Genomic DNA, 22,719 nt, shown 5'->3' with positions numbered 1-22,719 from the left:
TCATATATTGGTGTATTAAGTGCTGTTGATTTTCATTTACTCTGCATTATGTAAAAAGTCACATCCAGCTCTCCTTTTCCCGTCACTGGGTCACCTGTACTGATGGCATGTGTCAACAGTTAAAAAGAGCACAAGAAGCTCAAAGCCCACAGGCATCAGTTCAGCTCTTATTACTGGAACCCCAGACAAAGGAGTCATGTCTCGTAGCTGGTTGGCTGTCGCTTGGTCCTACATTTATCCCTAGTTTGGGATGTCACATCTAAACTAAATTAGGGGGGCGTACTTTCTGAATTATCTCCTTTGTGAAATAGCCTGATCATGATAATCTACATGCGCAAATATGTAACAGCAATCGTAAACCTAACGTAAAACACTGCAAACCAATGTCAATACCAATGTACTTCACCATTGTTTGTAAACAACACACCGCTATGTTAGGGCTGGGCAATTTTGCCTAAATGTTTTAAAGAAAAATTTAAGTTTCGATTAGATTTTTTTTTTTTTAATGCACTTAAAAATGACTGCAGACATCAGATATATTATCAAAAGTACAACTTTATTGCTGTGATTGTCCTCAAGAGTTAATATGCACAGAACAATCCCAAAATCAAAAGTAAATGATTCAACAATTTCAAGCTTTATACCAGGTTTTTAAGCAATGGAGATCCCCACAACCAATGGTTTTAACTGATGTAGGAGGAAGGCACGATCAATTTCCCTGCAGTCTACTTGTTGTCAATCTCGATTAAAGTAATGGGCACCCGTGCAGTAAAACACGCTCACTTGTTCTCTGCCAAAGTGTCAATGAACTGGATAAGTTCGCAAGTCTGTCATGTCAACCTAACTTACAGGCAACATTTCATCATTTATAAGGTCAATTTGAAAGGGAAAGAAAAACAGTACATTTTAGATTTTAGTGACATTTGTCCAATTACGACTGCAGTACATGATTGTTTTTGTAATCAATCAGTTTACCCGATTTTTAATCGATTAATCGCATAGGAAAAATCAGTACCTTTGGCAGTTTTTATGCTCCTCGTGTTCTCTTTTTATTGTACTAAACAAATAACAAACACACAAGAATCTAACAAACCAATTTCACATGACATTATAGGTATTACTAAAATGCCTAATGTGCAACATTGCTTAAATCAACACATCCATTGTTTATTAAATAGTGCATTTAGATCCAAATTGAGGTTAAAAAAGAAAAAAAAAATGCCCAAATTCTGTATTTGTTATTGAATTATTTTGTGGTTGGATAAGCGGCAGACAAATTGAGATATCAGTGTTAAAAGATACAGTAGCTATTACATTTTAGCCAAAACACTTTTCTCTGCATTGTTGGAATGTCAGTGCTAAATAAATATTTTCATGTTTTTAAGTGATTTATTCTTTGAAGCATTAATATGCATTTTTACAATTGCAATGTTTTAATTTTAGTGAGGTTAGTACACATTCAGAGCCATAAATGCAATGGGACTAATAATTTGAATAATACTTTATTTTGGTGTTTTGGTTTTCGACCTTGATTTTCGGTTTCGGCCAAGAATTTTCATTTCGGTGCATTCCTAATCAAATCTATTTTTTTTTTTTAAATATTTGTGTATGTATTTTTAAGACAAATTTCAAATTACACTTTTTAATTGTTTAACTTTAGCAATGCAGTTGTGTTTATTTAGGCAATGTATATGTATATTAATTTGTTTTGTGCAATAAAGAGACCTCAAAATTAGTTTTGTGTTACTTAAATCTGTTTGTTATGGAATCAGATCAAAAAGCATTAAGACTGAAAAACGTGCCATTTCTCTTATTTGATTAATCAAATAATTGTTTAAAAAATAGATGGATCAATAGACTGGTTTACTGCATCCTTACTCTGACAGTTGTTTAATAATCAGATACCAAAGAAGAAGACATGAATAATGACGCCTTAACCACAAATTATGGTTCACACTTTACAAAGAGGGGAGAGGGAATGGGCAAGGGATGAAAGCAAATGTTAGGACCTAGTTGTGCATCTTGTTCTTATTGTTGTTGATGTTTGTTGACGATTTTAAATGTTTTTACTGATTATTTTAAATGTTTTGTTGCCGACTTTAATGTTCTTATTGATTTTAAGCTGCTGTCTGTTGCACTTTTTGATCATGTAAAGCATATTGAGTTGCCTTGTGTATGAAATGCGCTATACAATTAAATTTGCCTTGCCTTATTATCACCACAGCAACAAGCTCACATGACTAGACCAAGCACTGAAGGACTGCTGTTATTATTCATTGACCAGATTAAGACCAATGGCTCATTGCAGCCCATTGTGCAGTAAAAATGCTCCCCAACATATGACTATATTGACTTGAGCAAACTGCAAAAAATATTCCTTGACAACTTGTGTAGACGCCTCCTAAGGAACCTCAGGAAAAGGAAATACACTCAACAAGCTGGCTAAAGTTTTAAATGAAAATGTTAGGTCACTTCTCATTCAGGTCTTCAAGACATGTCTCCATCTACAACCGTCACATCCGTTTAGGTTTGATGAGCTGTCGATCCGATCACAGCCGCGACATATGGCTGCCTGTGTGGAGTGCCAAATCATCAGCTTTACAATGGCAAAGTCAGCTTTAGTGAGATCAGTGAGCAACGTGTGACAAAGCATCTTTGTCTACATACTACGTGCCATACTCAAGCTTTCAAGGGCATTTGAATACGTCGTAGCTACAAGACCTTTCTAAGGGCTAATAAAATAACACTGGAATAATTTTCTGTCAGTTTACAGATTCTTTCATTGATTAACTGCTGTAATTAAACCGCAAAAAAGCCAATTCTAATGTTTGTCAGTTAATCCAGCATTGATTCATATTTGCCTGCACTAAATTTGAGTCAGCAGCACAAATGTCAATAGTCTTCTTTAAACAAGTATTCTAAACTCTGCAGTTTTACATTCTGCCGTGTCAACTAAGTTAAATCAACTGTTAAATAAGCAACTAAAAGTTTGAACTTCAACATTCTGCCGTCTCATTTTGTCATGCCTTCTGTATCTGCTAATCCTGAATAGGGGTGGCTGCAGTTGATGCTTGGCAAAAGGCAGGCTAACAATAAAAATAATAGCATAGTTAAAAGCACTATTTCACAAGTAATAAAGCTTAATAGGCTTTACAATCAAAGATGCAAAAGTACATTAGTACTTGTCTTTATTTTAACCTAAGGAAACACAGGACTTGTTGGGATCAAACACTACATTATGGAGTAGCAAGACAAAAAACAGCAAAAATTAATTCTAAATGTTCACTCTAAACTCCCTCAATGTTAAGAATTAAAATAAAAAAGACAGCTCGTCCATTACCCCAATGTTATATTTGGGTGACAGAAATATGCTTCCATTTGCTTTTTGTCGAGTTAAAAAAAACTAAAAAACTTTGCATCAGTAGTTGATAGTAGGGGTGCTCCAATCAGGGTATTATGCTGCTGATTCCAATCATCCATGAGTGAAATCTGACGATCACTGCCGAAAACAATCATGTTGATTAACGTGAGCGCGTGCTAATGATTATATGATCTGAAAAAAAGAATAATAAAATCACCTTAAATTAGAAAAGATATCCATCCATCCATTTTCTCACCCACTTTCTCCTTTTTTCAAGGTTGCGGGGTATAAAAAGCATATTTTACTTATTTTTTTCAAAAGAATGAATACAAAACTCTTCTAGGAAAAACTCTTAAATTGTCCTGCTTTCAGTAACACGATCTTTAACAGATTGAAGTAATTAGGGCTCTCAATAGCTTATATAGTACAATAAGTCAAATAAATTAAAGGTCACATATCTCAAAACATTGCCTTGATCACTCGGTATTACACCGATCTGAATAGCTTTACGTGACACAGCTTTATTTCACTCACATTTGTGCACAAAGGTGATGAAACCCTATGAGTGAACGGTAAAAATGTTGATCGGTTGGAGCGAAGTGGCTGAGCACCCTACTTTTTCCTCAGTCTACTGGTTCTGACAGCGGGGGAAAGTTTGTGTGTGTGTTTGTTTTGTTTATTCAGCCTGAGCATGTTAAAAGAGCGGAGCAATGCACTCCTGTTTATTTTCGCTATACTTTCAGCATCCTTCTTTGTGCAGTTACAATGTCTCCGGCAGTGGAAAAGACTTTCCTGGTTAAATAAAGGTAAAAAAAAAATGTTTTAAATCGTTTTAAAACAAATTCGATATGGCTGCCTTTTGAATCGATCTGAGAATCATGTGACGTAATATTGCTATATATTTGTACATATAATTTCATTTTTTGAACAAAATTTAAAACAGCAAGTTTTAGGACTGGAACGATTTACTTTTGTCTGGATTTGATTTTATCACAATACTTGAGTGCCAATTTTCTTATTTCCCTTTTCCCGAAAAAAAGTTGAATCATACACTTTTAGAAAAAATATATGAGTCATAGTTCAAAGGCATTACAAGTCAGTCACAAGTTATTTCAAGTGCACATGAAAGTGCTCTACACTGCATAGGGTTAGGGTTATTCATAAAAAATAAACATTATGAAACAATACTCTATACTCGTAACAGTCCAGGTTTGCCTTTCCATCACTGATAAAATGCTATACTTTGAAAACAGCCTGAAGGTCAAAGGCTCCCAAATTGTCAGTCTTTAAAAGCAGAGTGGATTATCAAGACAGAATACAGAGTGAAACAGCACTCAACGAACTAGACAAAAAGCAATGCTCTGAGTCTGCATTCAGCTGCTCGCAAAGGCTTGCACATGTTGTGTAATCAGGTGGCTCCACCCGCTTTTCACAGTTGGACAGAAATGTACACTTGCTGGGCTTCTCCGAGGCACTGATATGTGGCCAATGAAGTCAACTGTAGAAAGGCAATAGCCTGGCACTTTGTTTGAAACACTGTTCAGCCTAAATAGAAAGCCAACAACAGAGTCAATGTAGTCTGTAGCTACTGCTTGGAATGAGATATATAAATGCTTTCTGGACATTAGGATAGTGTGTTAGGAGTGGGACTATGCCTTTTTATATAATCCTTTAGATTTTTGCCACACACTCTTTTTGGTTTGCCTCCAACACGATACGTTTAACAGTCAGTAGAGGTACACCAGCTTCAGTCAAATAACACTGAACAGCAAATGAAGGTGGAATTTACTCAAAAGAGGAGTATAAGGGGCTTTCACTGATCACTTCTCTCTGTGTGTGTGTGTGTGATCAAAACAGGAGGAACTACTGTTTAAAGTATGAAATATAAATCATTATCTGACAAGTAAAATTCACAACTTTTCTGTTGGTGGTGACATTCTGCAATCTTACATGCATGCATTAAAACATCACGACACCCATCAAAACCACAAAGCATTACAACTCACAGAAAGAGCCTAAATGATTGTTAAAGATTATGATACAAAAATATGTTCTATTCTAGTGCTGAGGAGGTCATTTTCTGATCTTTAGAATCTGTCAGAATCTAAGTAAAATGGATGCCAAGCGGCCCTGAACAGCTTAAGTAGGTATGGAAGATAAAATGAGAAACATCCCCTAGTATTCTGGCAAAAAACAGACAGAATTCATTTCTTGCAAAGGAAATGACAGTATTGATATTCTTAAAAAAATATATATATATTTTTTTGTTTTAAACAAAATCAAGTAGAAACTGCAATACTACACTAAATATACCCTTGCATTCATGTTTTGTTTTTTTGGAAAATATTACACATTTACATTAGGCATGCAACAATATATTGAACCGTTCAGTATGGCATCCACGGTTCAATGCTGACTTGTAAACCGTGATTTTTACGATTTGGCATGTAGATTCCGCACTTGTCTGTCTCTAAATTGCGTCCCTTTGTGCCTGTGCGTTAGTGCGCAGGAATTGGGAAACACTGATACGTGAGTTAATAAGCCAATCACAACAACGACATTTACTTTTAACATGGCCGTTAGCAGTGGGCAGCAGCTACAGCTGCAAGGGAGCACCACATTCTTTAAAGTCAGCGGTGTGGACTTTCATTGTTGAGTTTAATGACAAGGAAAAGAAAAATGAAAGAATGACTGTCTGTAAACATTGTTTACATTGCAGCCATTTTCGGTGATTGGAGATGTGTGCTTACGTCATCTTTTAAATACGCTGGATCCACATTACAAAATAAATGGCCAGTTTAAGTTTATCACAGGTTTATTCATGGACAGTAATGAATTTTTATTAATTTATTTGAATTTTTAATGATTATTTAACTAGTTTGTATATGGGCTGCCAGGATTAAGCATTTGTCCTTTAAAGTGTTATTATTGTTATTTTATTAGGTTTTGTTTATTATATATAATACAATACACCATACATAAGAACATGTGTATGATTTTTGTTTTGCTTCAAAGTAAAATAAAACAATTTAAAGCCTTGCTGTGCTTTAAAATGTACTTAAAACACTTAACACTGGAAACACTTAAACGGCCCGGGCCATCAGACCTGAACCAAACCGTGACCAAAAAAACGAGGTACGCGCTGAACCGTGGGCTGACTGTATTGTTGCATCCCTAATTTACATGCAATTTGTCTTAAAAAAATATTTGGTCAGAAAGACAGAAATGTATTTTTTGTAAATGAATCAAACTTGTGTAAATTGTGGCAGACATGACATGGAAATAAGTACACTCTGAAATGGATTTGGGGAAATTTTCAAAATGCAAATTCAGAGGCTCTGTGACAGCCCCACTCTTCAGCTCTTCACAAATACAAATTTTACCATGAATGCATCTGTTCATTTATTTAGGAATAAGAAATTACACCACTGAAGTGTCTAAATTCTGTTTTACTTTATCCACACCGACACAAAAACAGGAATTGACTATGATTTGTCTTACCACCCTGGTCAATAGCCTGACCTCTAAGAGGCTTATAGTATATACTGTAGTCTGTCTGAAAAGGACACTGTTAACAATCTTAGATTTAGGTAAATCAAACAGTTATAGTCCGATAGATGCGGCAACTCTGGACCTACTACGTAGCTTCGGATTGCGGCCTGTGAAGCAGCGGAGCCTTTTACCAGTGGTGTCCGCCAGCGGAGGAGACATAAGCGGTGTGATCAAAGGAAGAAGCGGAAATGCCGAGCATGGCCAGCAACCAAGCTAAGTCTAAGTGTATTGTTTTCCTCGTCTTTCGCCTCCAAACAGGCTGGATGTCATGAGGGTTCACCCTCAGCACCTGAACATGTTTGTTCCATAGCGGAATGAACGGGGTGAACTAAAGACTATTTGGTCCATTCTGTAATGGTTTAAGTCTGAATGAAAACAGAACATAATGAAACAGGGGGAGGCGGGACCGCTAGCATTTTTGTTTAAAAAGATTCTAACTGGATTGGAAGTGTTACCTGTTCAGGAATGTACAACTATATACCTCTGTGCCTCAATGTTTCATATTTATTGCAAGTGCAATTTAGTTTTTTGAGAGATACTTGATAAACCATTTTATTTATTGCTTTGGTTGTGTGTGGTTTTGCATTTCAAGTGTTTTTTTTTCTTAACAGAGACAGGGTCTATTTTATTGTTTTTGTTTGTGATATTTGTTTAAAATATTTAAAAGTTCTTGACATTACAATTACAATGGTAAAGAATACTAATGAGAAATACAAGTTAACTGCATTTGAAAAGGTTTACTTCCATTTTTATGACGTTATTATTTTAGTGGTTAATTTGGTCTAAAAAAATTCAAAAACAATATTGTTTATCTGCAATAATTTGTGGGACAATATATCGTCCAGTAAAATCTGTTATTGGCCCAGGCCTAATGTGAACTAAAAATGCTTTCAACTTAAATTCTTTGACGAGCCAGAAAATAGAAGAGAATAAAATGATGGGACTCGTGCTCCTATGAAAAGAGGCCCATTAAGCTGTACAAAGAATAATCTTTGACTTAACAAAATGTCAGAAATACTCTTGAGAACAAGGTCACTGATGAACAAGACTTATTCTCCCTATCATTATAATCTAAAAAATAAAAAAGATGCATAATGCAAATATAAAGGAAATAAAAATAATGGGGGCGGAGTTTTTCTCAATGATGTCTAAACAAAAATCTTAAAAAAGAAAAACAATTGATTCAGTAAAGATGGCAATCGCAGTATTTTTTAAGCAAAGTTCTCAAGTTAAGAGATAAAAATAAAAAAGTGCTAAGATTTCAGACAGGATAAGTGCAAAAAGCAGTAACTAAAGGCACTTCTCAGCTGACATATTTCCTCCAGGAACAGAGAACTTTGCCCAGAACCATCTATGTATCCACCGGTGGAACCACAGCCATAAATTTAATTTCAGAGCGGTTTTGTCAGGGCCAAGGAAAGCGTCTACTCAGGAAGTAGAACCTCCAAACCAATTTTGTGATATTTCATTTATTAGTTATTCCACATTTCTTTAGTCAATATAAATTAAATATCTCAGAGTATCTTCTAATTTTTATTAATATAATTATCTTTGTATTGGGGTGTCTCAATGCAACTTTTTCATTTATGAAACATATATTGCAGCCTTAGGTGTTCGCCAATAGCAAAATCAATCTTATTACTGTAATATATTCTGTTATCTGTAGTGTGGTATGTTAAAGTCGTGATAAAGTGATATTATTTAAACAGAACATTAGTAAGCAACAGTAGGTATGAAAAAAACTGACCCACTTATTATGAACCAATGGGTTACATAAATATTAACACTTTAAAATGTAAATTATCTAATTATATAATATTTAAACAAAAATGTATTATTAATTTGAAGACCCTGAAAAACAACCTAAATAAATCCAGTGAAAACTATATATATTATATCAGAGATTATAGATGTAGGTCGATATGATATAATCTGATACTTTCTTGCTAATATTTGACCAATATCTGACATCAATATTGGATCAAGGACACCCTTACTATGTATTATTATGGGGGGGGTATCCAGTGGTATCTGTCATTTTGTCTTTAGGGAAGACACTTTACCCACTTTGCCTAGTATGAATGTGGTGTGTGAGTGAGTGTTGGTGGTGGTCAGAGGGACCGATGGCGCACTATGGAAGCCTCGCTTCTGTCAGTCTGCCCCAGTGCATTGTGGCTACAATAGTAGCTTACCACCACTGTGTGTGGAGTGAAAGAATAATGCACATCAATGTAAAGCACTTTGCCTTAGAATGTCTATGAAGAGCACTATATAGAACCCAATGCATTATTATATAGATATGATGTTGGTTTGAATGGGTCAAATACTGGTTAGCCTATACACATGTTTATTTTAATATTGTTAATTCACTTTGTGTTTTTTGAGGGCATAAATCACAAGAATTTTCTGTTATTGTAATTGTGTTAATCCACTAGCTAGCTAGGTCATGCTAGAATGCAGTGGACTTATTTGAATGGTGGTTACTAGCGTCACTTCTTTACAGCAAGGGTTTGCCTTTAAGTCCTAAGAGCTGTAGTGTTTTTGTCTAGAGATTACATGTTCTCCTTGAGTATGCATAGGTTTTCTCACAGATCATTAGACGGTTTAAAAGAATTTGCAATTTGAAAGCAAGAGTGAACCGTTTTTTCTGTGTTGGCCTTATTATGAACTGGTGACCTGTCCAGTGTGTGTCATGCTTTACACCCCTCAAAAATGGGAAAATGTACATACAACCAGTGACACTAGCACAATTTTTGTGTGTGCTCATTCATATTACATATTAAATGCATCTTCCATCAGTTTGGAGTATAAACGAAATGCAACGTTGAAGTGACCCGCATGCGCAAAAGAGGTCCTAAGGTGACCCATGACCCCGCAGGCACCTACAGTGTTAACGAAAGTAAATATGAAGGCGTCCAGTGTGTCGTGCTGAGAAATTGTCTTTCCAACAGAAGTCAGCATTTCATAACTTCATCCTTCACAATGACTGTTGTTTTTCCACGCTGTCTCCCCTGGGACTCAGAATTATGATGTTTTGGCATTATGATGACGTAGGAGTCAAAAAGAAAGTGCCTCGGCCGTCCAGTCTGCAGTCGCATTGCAAAAAATTGAATACCTATCGGATTTAGGATCACAGCACATATGAAAATGACTTGAATTGGAATTGGAATTTTGCAGTTTAGACTGTCTTTAACAGATCAGATACAGGTCGCATATGGGCAAAAATTCAGATTTGGGTCGCAATCGCCTGCCGTGTGAACGTAGCCTACACTGGGGACATAAGTAGAAGACCTGTGCATTTTATTGTTATATCCAAGCTAACAATAATTTGCCTTCCTGTAGTACAAAAATATGAGTATAGATCTTTGGCAAAGAAAATGTATCAGTAAAGCACCTTTCTTACACAAGGCATTTATATGTGCTTTACATGGTAACTTTAAAAAAAAAAATTTAAAAAAAAAACAGAATTATATTTAATACACAAAATGAATGTGTGGCTGCTGCACCTTTTTACACATTGACGAAATACACATATAGCATATTCATAACGCATGTCTTAAAAAGTGGCCAATGAATTAGTGACATAGTAGACGTTATTTGACACTGATCGTCTCAGTGTAGCTGATCTTAGAAATCGTACATTACGGTTGAGGTTTGGGTATTCATGTCGGCAGTGGCGCACACGCACAGTCATCTAAAAAAGAAGCAGCTTTTGTATCAGCCAACACACCCCCATCATGTCACAGAAGCTGGGAGGGAGGAGCGCGCTCCTGGTTAATCAAGCTATGCTAGTTTCTTGTACGTACAAGCAAATCGTTTATCTAATCCATCCAATGTGTTAGTCACACATTGTGATCCCTGAAACACGCTGATTTGTGAATAAAAAAGTGTTGCTTGTGAGATCAGTGCAGACTACACCACCCACTTCGAGGCAACATTCACGTCGCGCACGCTTCCAGCGCACCGTGTTGTTGAGCGCTTAAACCTTCAATCCCCATCTTTATAGAAAATTATGACGACACATGTAGTTAAACGGACCATATGCAATATTAGTGTATTCTATTTAAATACCATATATACATTTTAGGTTTACGATTTTATTATATTTATTTCGACACATACGCACAGACAGACAAAAGCCCACTGCAGCCCCTTCCCATAACGATCCCCCTCCCGTGCGCCCGTTCCAGCTCTAGCTGGACCGTTCCTAGCCCGGGCTGGTTTGACTGACACAGCTCCGACATTTCACTTAAGCCTCGCTCAAACATCTCCCCGAGCAAGCAACCAGTTATTAATGGTGGATATTTTATGAAATATCTGCACATAAATGTAGGCTGTTCAGTGTGTATTACACACGTGGTACACAACTATACCGAGCACACGCAAACACATTAGCTTTGTATTTCGTACGCTGTTTACGTCAACGTTAGCTTCCCCGCTAGCCTGCTCACTGCACAACCTAGCCACACGGCTAACGTAGTTAAGTAGGATTTCCAGCCGTCAGGGTTTAAAGCCATCAAACTATAAAAACTCGTTTTGTACTCACCCTCAACTGGGTCACACAGTCCCACCGACTCATTCAGGTCTCGCTATGTGTGAATGTTGCGCAATATGATCAGCTATTTCCTAAATAATGGACGTTAACCGTAGCCTACGGCGGTGTGACGTTCATCGCTGCTTTTGAAAACATCTCCGCCGTTCGTCGCTTCGCCTCCGCTGTCCGAGAAAAGCCGAGCTGAACAGGCGAGCCGAGCTCTCATTGGCCGAAGCACGACACGTGACGCCACGAGCTGTGCTGCCGAGGTCTCCCTCTGTCTTCTGTATAGACTGAGTACGTGTCAAACGATTTAATGCCTCCTAATTTAAGGCCGTGGCCGCATACGCGCTTTTGGGTTTTAGGGTAGTTTTAGTGACGTCAACTACCGAGAGCTGGAAGCGACACAGTGTCCGCAGACGGCGTTTAAACGCATAGGAGGAATGGAGCGCGAGAACAGAACAGGAATGGCCGCTTGACGTCATCCCTTCCGCTGCTGTGTTGCGGTCAGTGGGAACTTTCTCGAAGGTTGCAACAGGAGATTTATGGATCATTTGGGTTTTGTAAGAGCGGCATGTAAAGTGCGGCTCCCTTGATAGTAATACATCTTTCGTGTGAATATGTTGTTTTTTTTTCGCCCGTCAATACTTTGTATGGGCCATCTTTGAATTCGTTGCGCAGTGACATGGTTGTACTGCGCATGCGTCACGGTGCATAATATTGCACTGTGTTGCGGAGCAGGGTTGAAAAGTGGCAGGATGGACGGGGGAGGGGGAGGGGGAGGGGCACCGGCGAGACACGAACACGCATTTGGGGCGTGATGGAGATGACAGGAGCAGTAGTGGCACTGGGCTGTCAAACAATAGAGCAAGACTATTATTATGGGAAATGTATTTAATGGGTCAGTGTTTAATACAATTATTAGAATGGCATTCTGTTTAGTGTAAATTGGACACAACATTAATCAATTTAAGTGATATTTTTTTTTGTGATTTATATAAAATAAAATTATATATATAGATGCATTGAGGGTTTCCAAACTCTTGTCTTGCAGAGCTACATTCCTGTATGTTATGAAAGTATCCCTTGCTTGGATTGTTAAACATACCTTTCTATCAACGCTTTTCTGCAATGCTACACAATGACACCAGGGTAACAATGAAAACACAAAGGACTGTGGGCAGCATGGTAGTGTAGTGGTTAGTACTTCTGTCTCTCAGCATGGTCCCCAGGTGTATGCATGTTCTCCCCCTGGTTGTCTGGCCTTTCTCTGTGTACTCTTCTAGGTTAATTGGAGTCTCTAAATTGGCCATAGGAGTGAAGAGTGTGGTTGACTGTTTGCACTGTGGCAAACTGGTGTGTACAGGTATGCACCGGTAGACCCCTGGGATCCAGTTCAGGAACAAGCTTGTAAACACATATGAATAACAGACTGTAAGTTATCTGCTAGATCCTCTGTAAAACACGTGTGTGTCAAACACAAGGCCTGGGGGCCAAATCCGACCCTTTATAGCATCTAATCCGGCTCACAAAAGAAAGTAAAAAATGACAGAAAAAACATGAATTATTGTGAATTACAAAATAATTCAGTTGTAGATATTTCAGTACCTCCAAATACACATGGATACAAATTCCCATGCTTATATCACATGATGGCAGTCATTTTTAAAAATCTGAAATTGATGAGAAAAAAAAGTTTTTTTCCTCAAAAATCCTGCAAATTATTCTAATACATTAAATAGCAATTGTTCATAATATCAAGGAAATGTACATGGATTTGTGTTTAAGGTCACTTAAATGCTTGGATTATGTCAGTCTCTTATATACTTTATATGTAATTTATACCTGGAAGTGTAAACTAGGGCACATAAATGTTGAAATTGCTCTTTTATCTGTGGCCCACTTCAGATCAAACTGTTCTGTGTTTGGCCCCAGAACTAAAATAAGTTTGACATCCCTGCTGTAATACGTCATCGAGGTCCTGATCCTATCCCAGCATGGACAGTTTGCAAATCCATAGCAGGGCTAACTCAGAGGGGGGATAATAATTAGTTACCCCATCAGATGTTCAATTCATAAACTCAACTGAAGATATCCATTTAGTTTATGACTGTGGGTAGACACACACGTTTACGGAGCAATAACTTATTTTATTTTCAAAGTAAATCTGTCGGAAATTAGAATAATCAGGAACTAGATGTAGCACATCTGCAGGTTTCATTCAGTTCAAATCCCTGTGATCTTTTAAATATAACCTATTTAATAAATAAAAATTCTTTAAAAAATATACCATCAAATTAAAGATTTAGGAAAGTGCATATTTACAGCGCACCACACACTTTTTAGTCATGTAATAAATAGTAAATATTAAATTGTCAGAAAATGCTAGTCATAAATTTGATTATTCAATATTCTCCCAGTTTTCCATGCAGGTTAACACACTGACACTCAAGGTCAAGGTACATGAATAATTTATTTACACAATGTGTTTGAGGAAAAATACAATAGTTTGAGGGATAATTATGGAATCCCATCAATGCCTACAGGTCTGCTCTGACACCGAACCCTGGTCCCTTAGGTGGTTCTGTCAGAGAGGTCAGTCCACCAGCAGGCTCACAGGAGAAACGGCCACCCCTGTGGAACAAACACCAGACATTCTTTAGCATTGCACCATGTACTTCATGTTATAATAACAACCCATTTGTGTGTGTACGTGTGTGTGTATGGGGGAAAACACACGATTATTTCTATCCATTATTTACCTTGGTCCTGGTAGTGGAACTCGCCCTGCTTTAAGTTCATCAATAATATCCTCAATATCCTTAGGAGTGAGGTCCTCCTGCAAAACAAGTGAGAAAAACAGCACAAAGTATTGGTATTAATTATTTACAGTTTATAACTTTGAATCCATGTATAGATCCTGTTTTCCTTTTTCAATAAAGATCTAAACTAAGTTGTTTTGCTGCATGAATGTGATTGTATTTTTAAAACTAATGTAGTAGCTGAGGCCATAGGTAGCTATGACTACAGATAAAGCTTATCCCTCAGGTAAAGTTGTAGTGTGAAGAACATTTCCATCTCTTCAATGAAAAAGAAGCGCTATTTACTGTAAATTCCAGCCATTATTATAAAACTGCCCATGATCCATTTTCTCTGTAGTCCATCAAGGAATTAAAATAGGATGACTATATTTTGCTTTCCAAAAAAAGAGGACACTCGGGCTGACCTTGGTATACTCAAAGTACTCAATGTTTTCTCTAATCTACCTTGTAACTGCAAAATACAATATCATAAAGTTGTTATTGTCCATAAAGATTAAAAATTAATTTCTCTCTTCTTCGCAGACTTAAAAAAAACAACAAAACTTAAATTTCTCAATCATTAAAACAATGAGAACCATCGCTTCCTAGAAATTAAAAGTATTAATTTAGTATAATCATTAATTATACACTTCAATAAATAACCATTTCAATTAAATCCACTGCTATTAGGTCTTTATTAATCTCTCCATCTCTTGAACTTTGGTCCTCCTTGCCTTTTCCCTATGTGTGACAGTTTAGTCAAAACAAAGCAGCATCTTTATTGATTATGTCACATGTGAGTAAAACTGTCGTAATTACGCCACATAGACTTTAAAGACCAACTCTTTAGCTTTCAAAAACTGGTAGAATTTATCAGATAGAGAAAATATTAGCAGAGTTACGGTCACGGGCTGAGATTGCAACCGAACCCTAAACCTAAACTAATCCAATAAACAAACAAAACACGTGTCCGTTCAGTTTGAAAACAGAAATAAAAGAAAATTATGCTCTGTCATTCAACAATTTCAGGCTTTAACATCGCAACAGCAACTTCACAGTAGCTTAAATTTTCTGATTAAGAAATCAGAAAAAAGGATTAGGGCCAAATGCTACCACTCCAAAAAACATTTTTTATTCATTTATTTTTTAAATTCTCATCTAATACAACCCAGTTTTTATGGTCAACAGAGATGCTTTGTTATCATATGGTACTCACATAGTAATTGTCGTTGATCTGAACCATTGGAGCATTCACACAGGCACCCAGGCATTCCACTTCTATTAGTGTGAACATCTTGTCTGGAGTCGTCTCTCCGACCTTTATGCCTGTGGAAAAATATGATGGGAATGATCTTTTAAAAGGTTCCAAACTGACCGTATCGCCAGAACAACCACCAGCCTATAAAACAGTAATTTTCAACCACTGTGTGCCCTGGGAAATTATTTTAATTCACCTAATTGCCTAAAAACATTTTTTTAAACAAATTACTTATTGTCAGCAAATATGCCATTGTGCTGCCGTGAGCCCCTCCCCTGTCCCACACACACAGATAAAAAAAATTATTTATTTATTTTAATAATAATGAATAATAGTATATTTATATATTATATAAATATAATGTAAAAAAAAAACAATTTAACAGAATAAAGTTAAATTGTAGTTCTAATCATAATGTTTTTCTTATACTTCTTCTTATACCTATCCTCACACAATGTGTATCAAGTATGCAAAATATGAAAGATGATTAAAAAATGTTTTTGTTTGATTTCTATTCAATACACTTTGATAAGAATTACTGCATATTGTTAATTGCACTTTTTATTTGAAAAAAGAAATATGAAAAATCACAATAGATTTTTTTTGTTCATTTGATTACAATTAAAAACACTTTTTTGTTTTTATTTGATTCCAATCAAAAGCACTTTGATAAGAAAGACAGTATATTGTTAATATAGACTACAAAGTTTCATTTTTTTAACAATATCGGTTGGTGATTTTTTTTATTTCAATGAAAAAATGTACTTTGGCTCAAAAAAGGTTGAGAAACACTGCTCTAAAACATCTATTTAAGTTACATCGTATAATACGTTTCTTTATTGTTTTTAAGAGGAGACATTACATTTAGGGATGTCCCGACTTTTTCACTTTCGGTACAAAACCGATACTGCAGCCTTGAGTATTGGCAGATATCGATCCAATACGATATCAGCACAAATCCTACATACTTTTATTACCGATTTTGTAGTGTGGAATGTTAGAAAAGGCTTGATCAAGTGATGTTACTCAGAGAACAATAGTCAACAATTCATGTTCACTTCAGCTATTTTTTTACTGTTAATGGTGGGAACGACTGACGGCGGGGACAAAAACAATCAAAACATATCAGAGCGCTTATATCGGAGATTTTAGATGCAGTCCGATAAAATCCGATATCCAATTTCTGGCTGATATTGGACCGATATCCAATTTCTGGCTATCGGACCGATATCAATATCGATTGAGTTTAGGTCATTGAATCGTACGTAAACAGTCTTCTTACAAAAGCTTGTTGATGTTTAGGTTCCTCTGACAAATGAATATATATATATATACATATATATATATATATAGAGAGAGAGAGAGAGAGAGAGAGGGAGAGGGAGACTGTCATGAGCAATAATAAAAGTTTGTTTATGTATCTGTGTTTCTTTCTCGTCATTGGTGACTGTGTAAAACAGAAAGTAAGAGTTTCATACCCAGCTTGTTTTGGATGGCCTCCAGGATGCTGTCTGAGTTGCAGAGCATGCACGGTGTTGTTGTGCAGATCTGAATAAAGAATTTTCCCACGGGCTGACGCAGGAACATTGTATAAAATGTTGCTACTTCGTAAACCCTCATTGGAGCCACTTCCAACACCTCAGCAACCTGGTTTAGAGCAATTACAGAGGAGAGCATAGTTTCACATTAAATCAGAAGAAAATGGGCTGCTGGTATTAACATGTGCAATATGAGAATCTTTACTTTCAAATCTTTCTAACTAGTGAGTGAACGTGGATGCAGAAATGTTGTATTGCTGGAAAGGAGGTTTTACTAATGCATATTAGAAATGCTTTATGGCTTCATGGTGAATCCTTTCTAAGTGACTTTGCCTTGTTCATGGCGGAGATGGGGAGCCATCCATGTTGCCTCTGGGCCAAATCCAACACTGGGATGGTGGCTGCTTGCTTGTGTCCAATGGGGTACATTGAAATGATGGCTTCAATCCTCTACAGCAAAAACAGACACACACGTTTATCATTAAAAATGTAGTTTGTAACAAGAATATTGTTATTTAACAATTGATTAGAACAAGCAGTAAAACAAGATTTCACAATGACATACACGAACATTTTTAAAACAATGATAAACAGCTTCAAAAGAGAGACCTCTACATGTTTTAGCTCTAAACAAAGTCATAATAATAAAAACAATACAATTGTTTGGATGTAATATAGAACAATCATATTAATTTTGAGCATAATTTTGTTAACCGTTTCCTTTCCTGATAAAAAACTAGTTTTAGATGCAAACAATTTGAGCATGAATAAACTTGATAAAATTGATTTTCATCAAGTCTAAAAATAATAAAAAATGCTCTAAAAACAATGTTAAATTAGATGCAGCCACTCTTTAGTTGACTGAAATGAGACTAAATTAGTCATAAATAATTCCAATGATTAAAATAGCACTAACAAAAATCATTTTCATCAGGAGACCAAACCTCATCCTAAACCAAAATTGTTACCATTGTTTATTGTTTATTGGATCCCCATTAGCTCCCACCATAGTGGTTGCTAGTCTTCCTGGGGTCCTTAATTAAAAGCAGAAAAAATATTTAAAATAACAGAAACAGAATAAAATACTAATACAATAATAAAAACGGTAATAGAACAATACATGTCTCCATCTCCCACGTACAACAGGGTTTTTAGGGCTTTTTTTATATACATGCAAATGTGTTGAGTTCCTCAGGTTTTTAGTCAGATTATTCCTTAGTTGAGATGATCTGAATAAGACAGACTTTTGTAGTAAATTAGCGTTACGCCAATTAATGACAAAATCATGATTAGAACCACGCCTCGTAGAATGTGAGTGTGTTTAGTTTACATATCTAATATTTCCAAACAATGAAGCTGGTTTACCGGTCAGGATTATGTTCTTTAAAAATAATATTAGGTGGTATTGTATTTACTATTAAGGTTGTGAAAACTGACATGTACCAATAAGTGAATCACAAATATTCAGAAATAGCTTAAACCACAACCAACAAAATAAAAAAAAAGCACTTAAGTAAATATCTTGGATTTTCAGTATTTTAACATTACCTTTTTGTTCTCTTCTGTGAACTCAAAAGGGGTGTCAGGGTTGTTGTCGGGAGTGTCTCTGTGCTAAAACAAAAAGCCAATGTTAAGAATCCTAGTCCATGATGACTAGTCAAAGTCAGCCTTGAATTGTGGAATCAAAATGCTTCCAAAACAACAATGAAATGTATTTGATCAAATAATAAAGAATAAAATCATACAAGCATGTAAGGAGAACATGCAGGCTACGATCTGAAAAGATTCAAACCATTTATTCCAGTTTTTGCTCACACTGCCCCCTTGTGAGAAGCAGAAACTAAGGCATTTTGTTGTTGATGGAACTTAAAGTAAGTTCCCATCTGGAGTTTTAAATACTTTGAGCTCCCAACACAGATGATAAACAAGTGCATTATCAGGGGATTAGGAAACCATAGCAGGTTTCCATTGCATGACAAATATCTTGTGATGTTTTTGTGTTGCTCTAACAAGCTCATAAAAGAAAGCCTTGTCCGATAAATTAATAGGTTTTGGAAAACAGGTGCCAGTGGGATTAGTCAGAAAGACACTGTGGACACAAATGTACTGTCCACTTTTTTAGACACATAAATAAACCTAAGGTCACATACATTTAATACCATCACAAGAGCTATACTGTACATCTATAAAACAAATGTCTTGTGTCTACCACTTCCAGATTAAGGTGCTCAATTAAACTGAAATAATGATTCTGGGGCCATTTGATAATAACCTTTCAGATGATTTGAGTTTTATCTGACTGGAAATGACAATAATGTGGTTACACTGGGCAATATACAGCAATATATCGCAATATTTTTTCGCACGATCAAATTATCGATTTTTGGATTAAAGATTTATTTTATTATTTTCAAAACCCTTTCTTCTTTTTCACTAAAATGTGCAGATACGTCTTCACATACATTTTGTCACTGTTTGTTGAAGGAACCAATATATTGTTCACTGGAATTATGCACTATAATGGTGTCACTCGTAAGAAAGAACCTATTTTTTTGTTTACAGAAAGCACTATTGGAGATACTTATTCATTTACATTGGTATGTTGACACTTACTGTATTTACAGAAATGTTGCACTAAAATAGTGTCACTGTTCATAGGACACTTTTTCAATGTATTGTCTTTCAGAAATATAAAATAAAAATTGTATTTTTCACTTAATCTTTTTTTTTTCTTGTTATGTCATAGATTATTGTAGATTGATTTCTGACCAATATAACGATAATCGCAGTATCGTCATATTGTGAGATAATCATTATCGTTAGGTACCCAGAGGTTCACACTCCTACTGGGAAAGTGGGCATAAACAGATAGAAATAAGCATTAATAATACACAGTGTTTGAACGATTTTAAACCATTGCAGCAAAAAAAAAAAAATCAACCCTGTGCGAATAAATTCTATTCATAATAAATCAGGTTAATAAACTAAGACAAAAATAATGAGACGGGGTAAAGTTACACAAATGCTGGTAATATTTGGTGACCTGTGAATACTAGTTATGGTTTAAAGTGCTTCAGCCACTCTGCAGCACTATGTGTTAATATGCACTCCTTCTGTGATTATATCAGTAATTGTTGCTTCTTTTTTTGTCATATTCTCTTTTTTGGATGATTCTTTTGTCTCGCGAACGTCAAACTGATGCTGGACTAGCATCTCTGCTGCATTTACAGTTAGCTTTAATAGTTAACAAGTAAAACATGCATTGAGTCCTGAATAATTAAAATAAAATAATATATTTTGTATAGTAAACAAATAAAGAACATTTAGTATAAGGATCAACACAACTGTCACACAATAAAAATATGTCAACAGATCCCACACTTCAGAATTTGAATATAAGAAATCAAATAAACTGCACTTCATCACATGATTGTTAAGAAGGTGTTTGTGTTCTCTTCTACTTTTCTTCATAGTGGGTGATTTAAGTGAAGCCACAAGGGGGGAAAAATAGTTAAAAGGACAGAGAATACAGCCACTCACCACAAAGATGCCACCAGCTCCAGCCCGTGCAGCAGAGCGATGAAGAGTCCTGACCTGCCGAGCCTGTAACCAAGAAAAAAAAACCAGTAACAATGCTGAAACAACAAGGATTACTCATTCCTAAAACCTTCTTTATTTTAATTTTCTACATTTGTTTCAACACATTCTTTTCCAAGTGCTGTTTTCCCCTTAAATGTGCTCTAAGAAGTCCAAGCCACATTCATTACCACAGTTATCAGGTAGGATTTACTGAGTCGATTTTTTTTTTTTTTTTGGAAAAATAAATTATCAAACATTCAGCAAGTGTTTTTTATTTATTTATTTTTTTACATATACATATACATGACAGCAAAAATACCAAATTGGGTTTTAGGCTAATGAAAAACGGAACAGTAGATGCGGGTAAGCGATCCAAAGCAATTTCTGTGAATAAGGTAAGACGGAGCATGTAAAAATAAGATGCTGCTAAATCTAATTACAAAGAGTAAGCTGAGAATAACATTATTTCCATTTTCATCAAAAATACTAATTCAAATAGTTCTGTCTAAATTATAATTTAATACCATCAACAATTACAGAGTCTCAAGATTTTATCTTATTTGTCCTATTGTGATAGACTTGTAATATCTAAATAAAAACATTACTTATGTCATTTATTATTGGTCTACAAAATTTTTTTTTTTTTTTTTTTGTTAGCAAGTAAGAGGAAAATGTGATCAAAGTTGATATCACGGTAACGCTTAAGTTTGTAGTGGATGATTATAAGCCTGACATGAGAAATACAGACAAGAATAATTGATAAAAGAATTCAAACAGAACAGACCTCACTGGAAATGCACAATGCACACACAAATAACAAGATTAGTAAAATCATGTAACGTTATTAAACACCTTTCAAACAAGTTCATAGATACACTATTAAGTGCAACATATTAATCAAATATTGAAGTGTATTCAACATAAGCAAAACTCACATTACAAACAAATAAAAATATTAATAAAATAATAAAAACTTATGGTAACTAAGTATAAAAATAATTTTAGGATGTGTTAAACTCCCAATAAGTAAGGAGGCTGTTAATAGTATCTGAAAAACAAATATTTGATCAATAAAGAGCCACGGATTGTATCTGCAAAGCTGTGTTATTCTACAAGAGTTTTAAATAGGGGTGAAACATATTGCAAACGTTAGGTAATAGTTACAAATGTGCTATCCACTTTTATAAGTCAGGGGTCAAACACTACCACAGTTTTGAGATAGATTTATAATAGCTTTGTTTACATCTGGTGAATTAAAACATACAAAAAACTAAATGTGTCATGCCGGACCTCGACACACATCTTACTATCAACTCTCGGGGTGAATATGTGCGTCATGGTCTAATACATGTCATTTCATTTCGTTTTTAATTTATAAACACCTGACAGCGGAAAGCTAACTCTGCTAGCATGCTACTGTTACCCAACCACGATTAGCTTCGAAGCCTTCGCTACATGTCCTTGTGAAAAGTCATAGCATTTCGTCGCTTTATAAATCAACACACTGTGCTCAGTTTGACTTGTTACTGTAAAAGATATCAGAGTCATACCGCCTGCGAAGCAGCAAAGCGAACAGCCGCGGAGAACAACATCTTGCTGGGGTTAAAGTTTGCACCCTGCTAGTTTCAGCTAACAGTCAGAACGGCAGCTGCAGGTCGACATCAACATTCGATTAGCCTGGCCTGACGCATTAGGCGACGTCACTCCGTTATTTTTTGTTAATCAATCCCAGATTCAAAAGTTATTTAAAAAGCTCTTATTTCTTCTTTTCCTCCTTTAAATGCAGTTTAACTAGAACAGCAAACATATATTTACATAAATCCAACAACAAACAGCTGATACATTGCACTGCAATATGTTTTTTTAATTTTATTTTATGCAATAATATGTATTTATTTGATGTTTTAATACAATGTCTCACATGTTTTTTGCCTTTAAAAGTGGGACTGGTTTTGTTGATACTCCATTTGTGAATTTGTTTTCCCAAATTTTACAAAATTATTGCCAACTCAAAGTCACTGTGTTGCATGAAAAAAATAAATAAATAAAAAATAAAAAGCTGCTGGAATAAGAGCATTTATTTATTTCCCACCAAC

General features: G+C 35.6%; 3 protein-coding genes across 5 annotated transcripts in view; 1 reads left to right on the top strand and 2 right to left on the bottom strand.

Annotated features, from left to right (window-relative positions):
* Positions 1-11,766, bottom strand: part of ankrd12 (ankyrin repeat domain 12) — a 42,781-nt gene extending 31,015 nt beyond the window's left edge. Inside the window, exon 1 of one of the 2 annotated variants that reach the window (XM_028473396.1) lies at positions 11,460-11,766. The gene's annotated coding sequence lies outside the window, so the exon portion shown is untranslated. The remainder of the gene's footprint in view (positions 1-11,459) is intronic. The other variant, XM_028473397.1, reaches the window with a different exon arrangement.
* Positions 11,697-22,719, top strand: part of acss2l (acyl-CoA synthetase short chain family member 2 like) — a 30,530-nt gene continuing 19,507 nt past the window's right edge. The window contains exon 1 of one of the 2 annotated variants that reach the window (XM_028473398.1): positions 11,697-11,744. The gene's annotated coding sequence lies outside the window, so the exon portion shown is untranslated. The other variant, XM_028473399.1, reaches the window with a different exon arrangement.
* ndufv2 (NADH:ubiquinone oxidoreductase core subunit V2) lies at positions 13,902-22,316 on the bottom strand. The gene is made up of 8 exons (XM_028473400.1): positions 22,174-22,316; positions 20,585-20,647; positions 18,593-18,655; positions 17,378-17,494; positions 16,985-17,153; positions 15,465-15,574; positions 14,210-14,286; positions 13,902-14,081 (listed from the first exon to the last, which is right to left on the bottom strand). Exons 1-8 carry the CDS (start codon positions 22,213-22,215, stop codon positions 13,988-13,990), a joined length of 735 nt encoding a protein of 244 aa, XP_028329201.1. The 5' UTR covers positions 22,216-22,316; the 3' UTR covers positions 13,902-13,987.

The sequence above is a fragment of the Gouania willdenowi genome, chromosome 17 (assembly GCF_900634775.1).
Source record: "Gouania willdenowi chromosome 17, fGouWil2.1, whole genome shotgun sequence".
NCBI lineage: Eukaryota > Metazoa > Chordata > Actinopteri > Blenniiformes > Gobiesocidae > Gouania > Gouania willdenowi.
The sequence above is the reverse complement of the archived record's forward strand: the minus strand, read 5'-3'. Positions and strand labels throughout refer to the sequence as shown.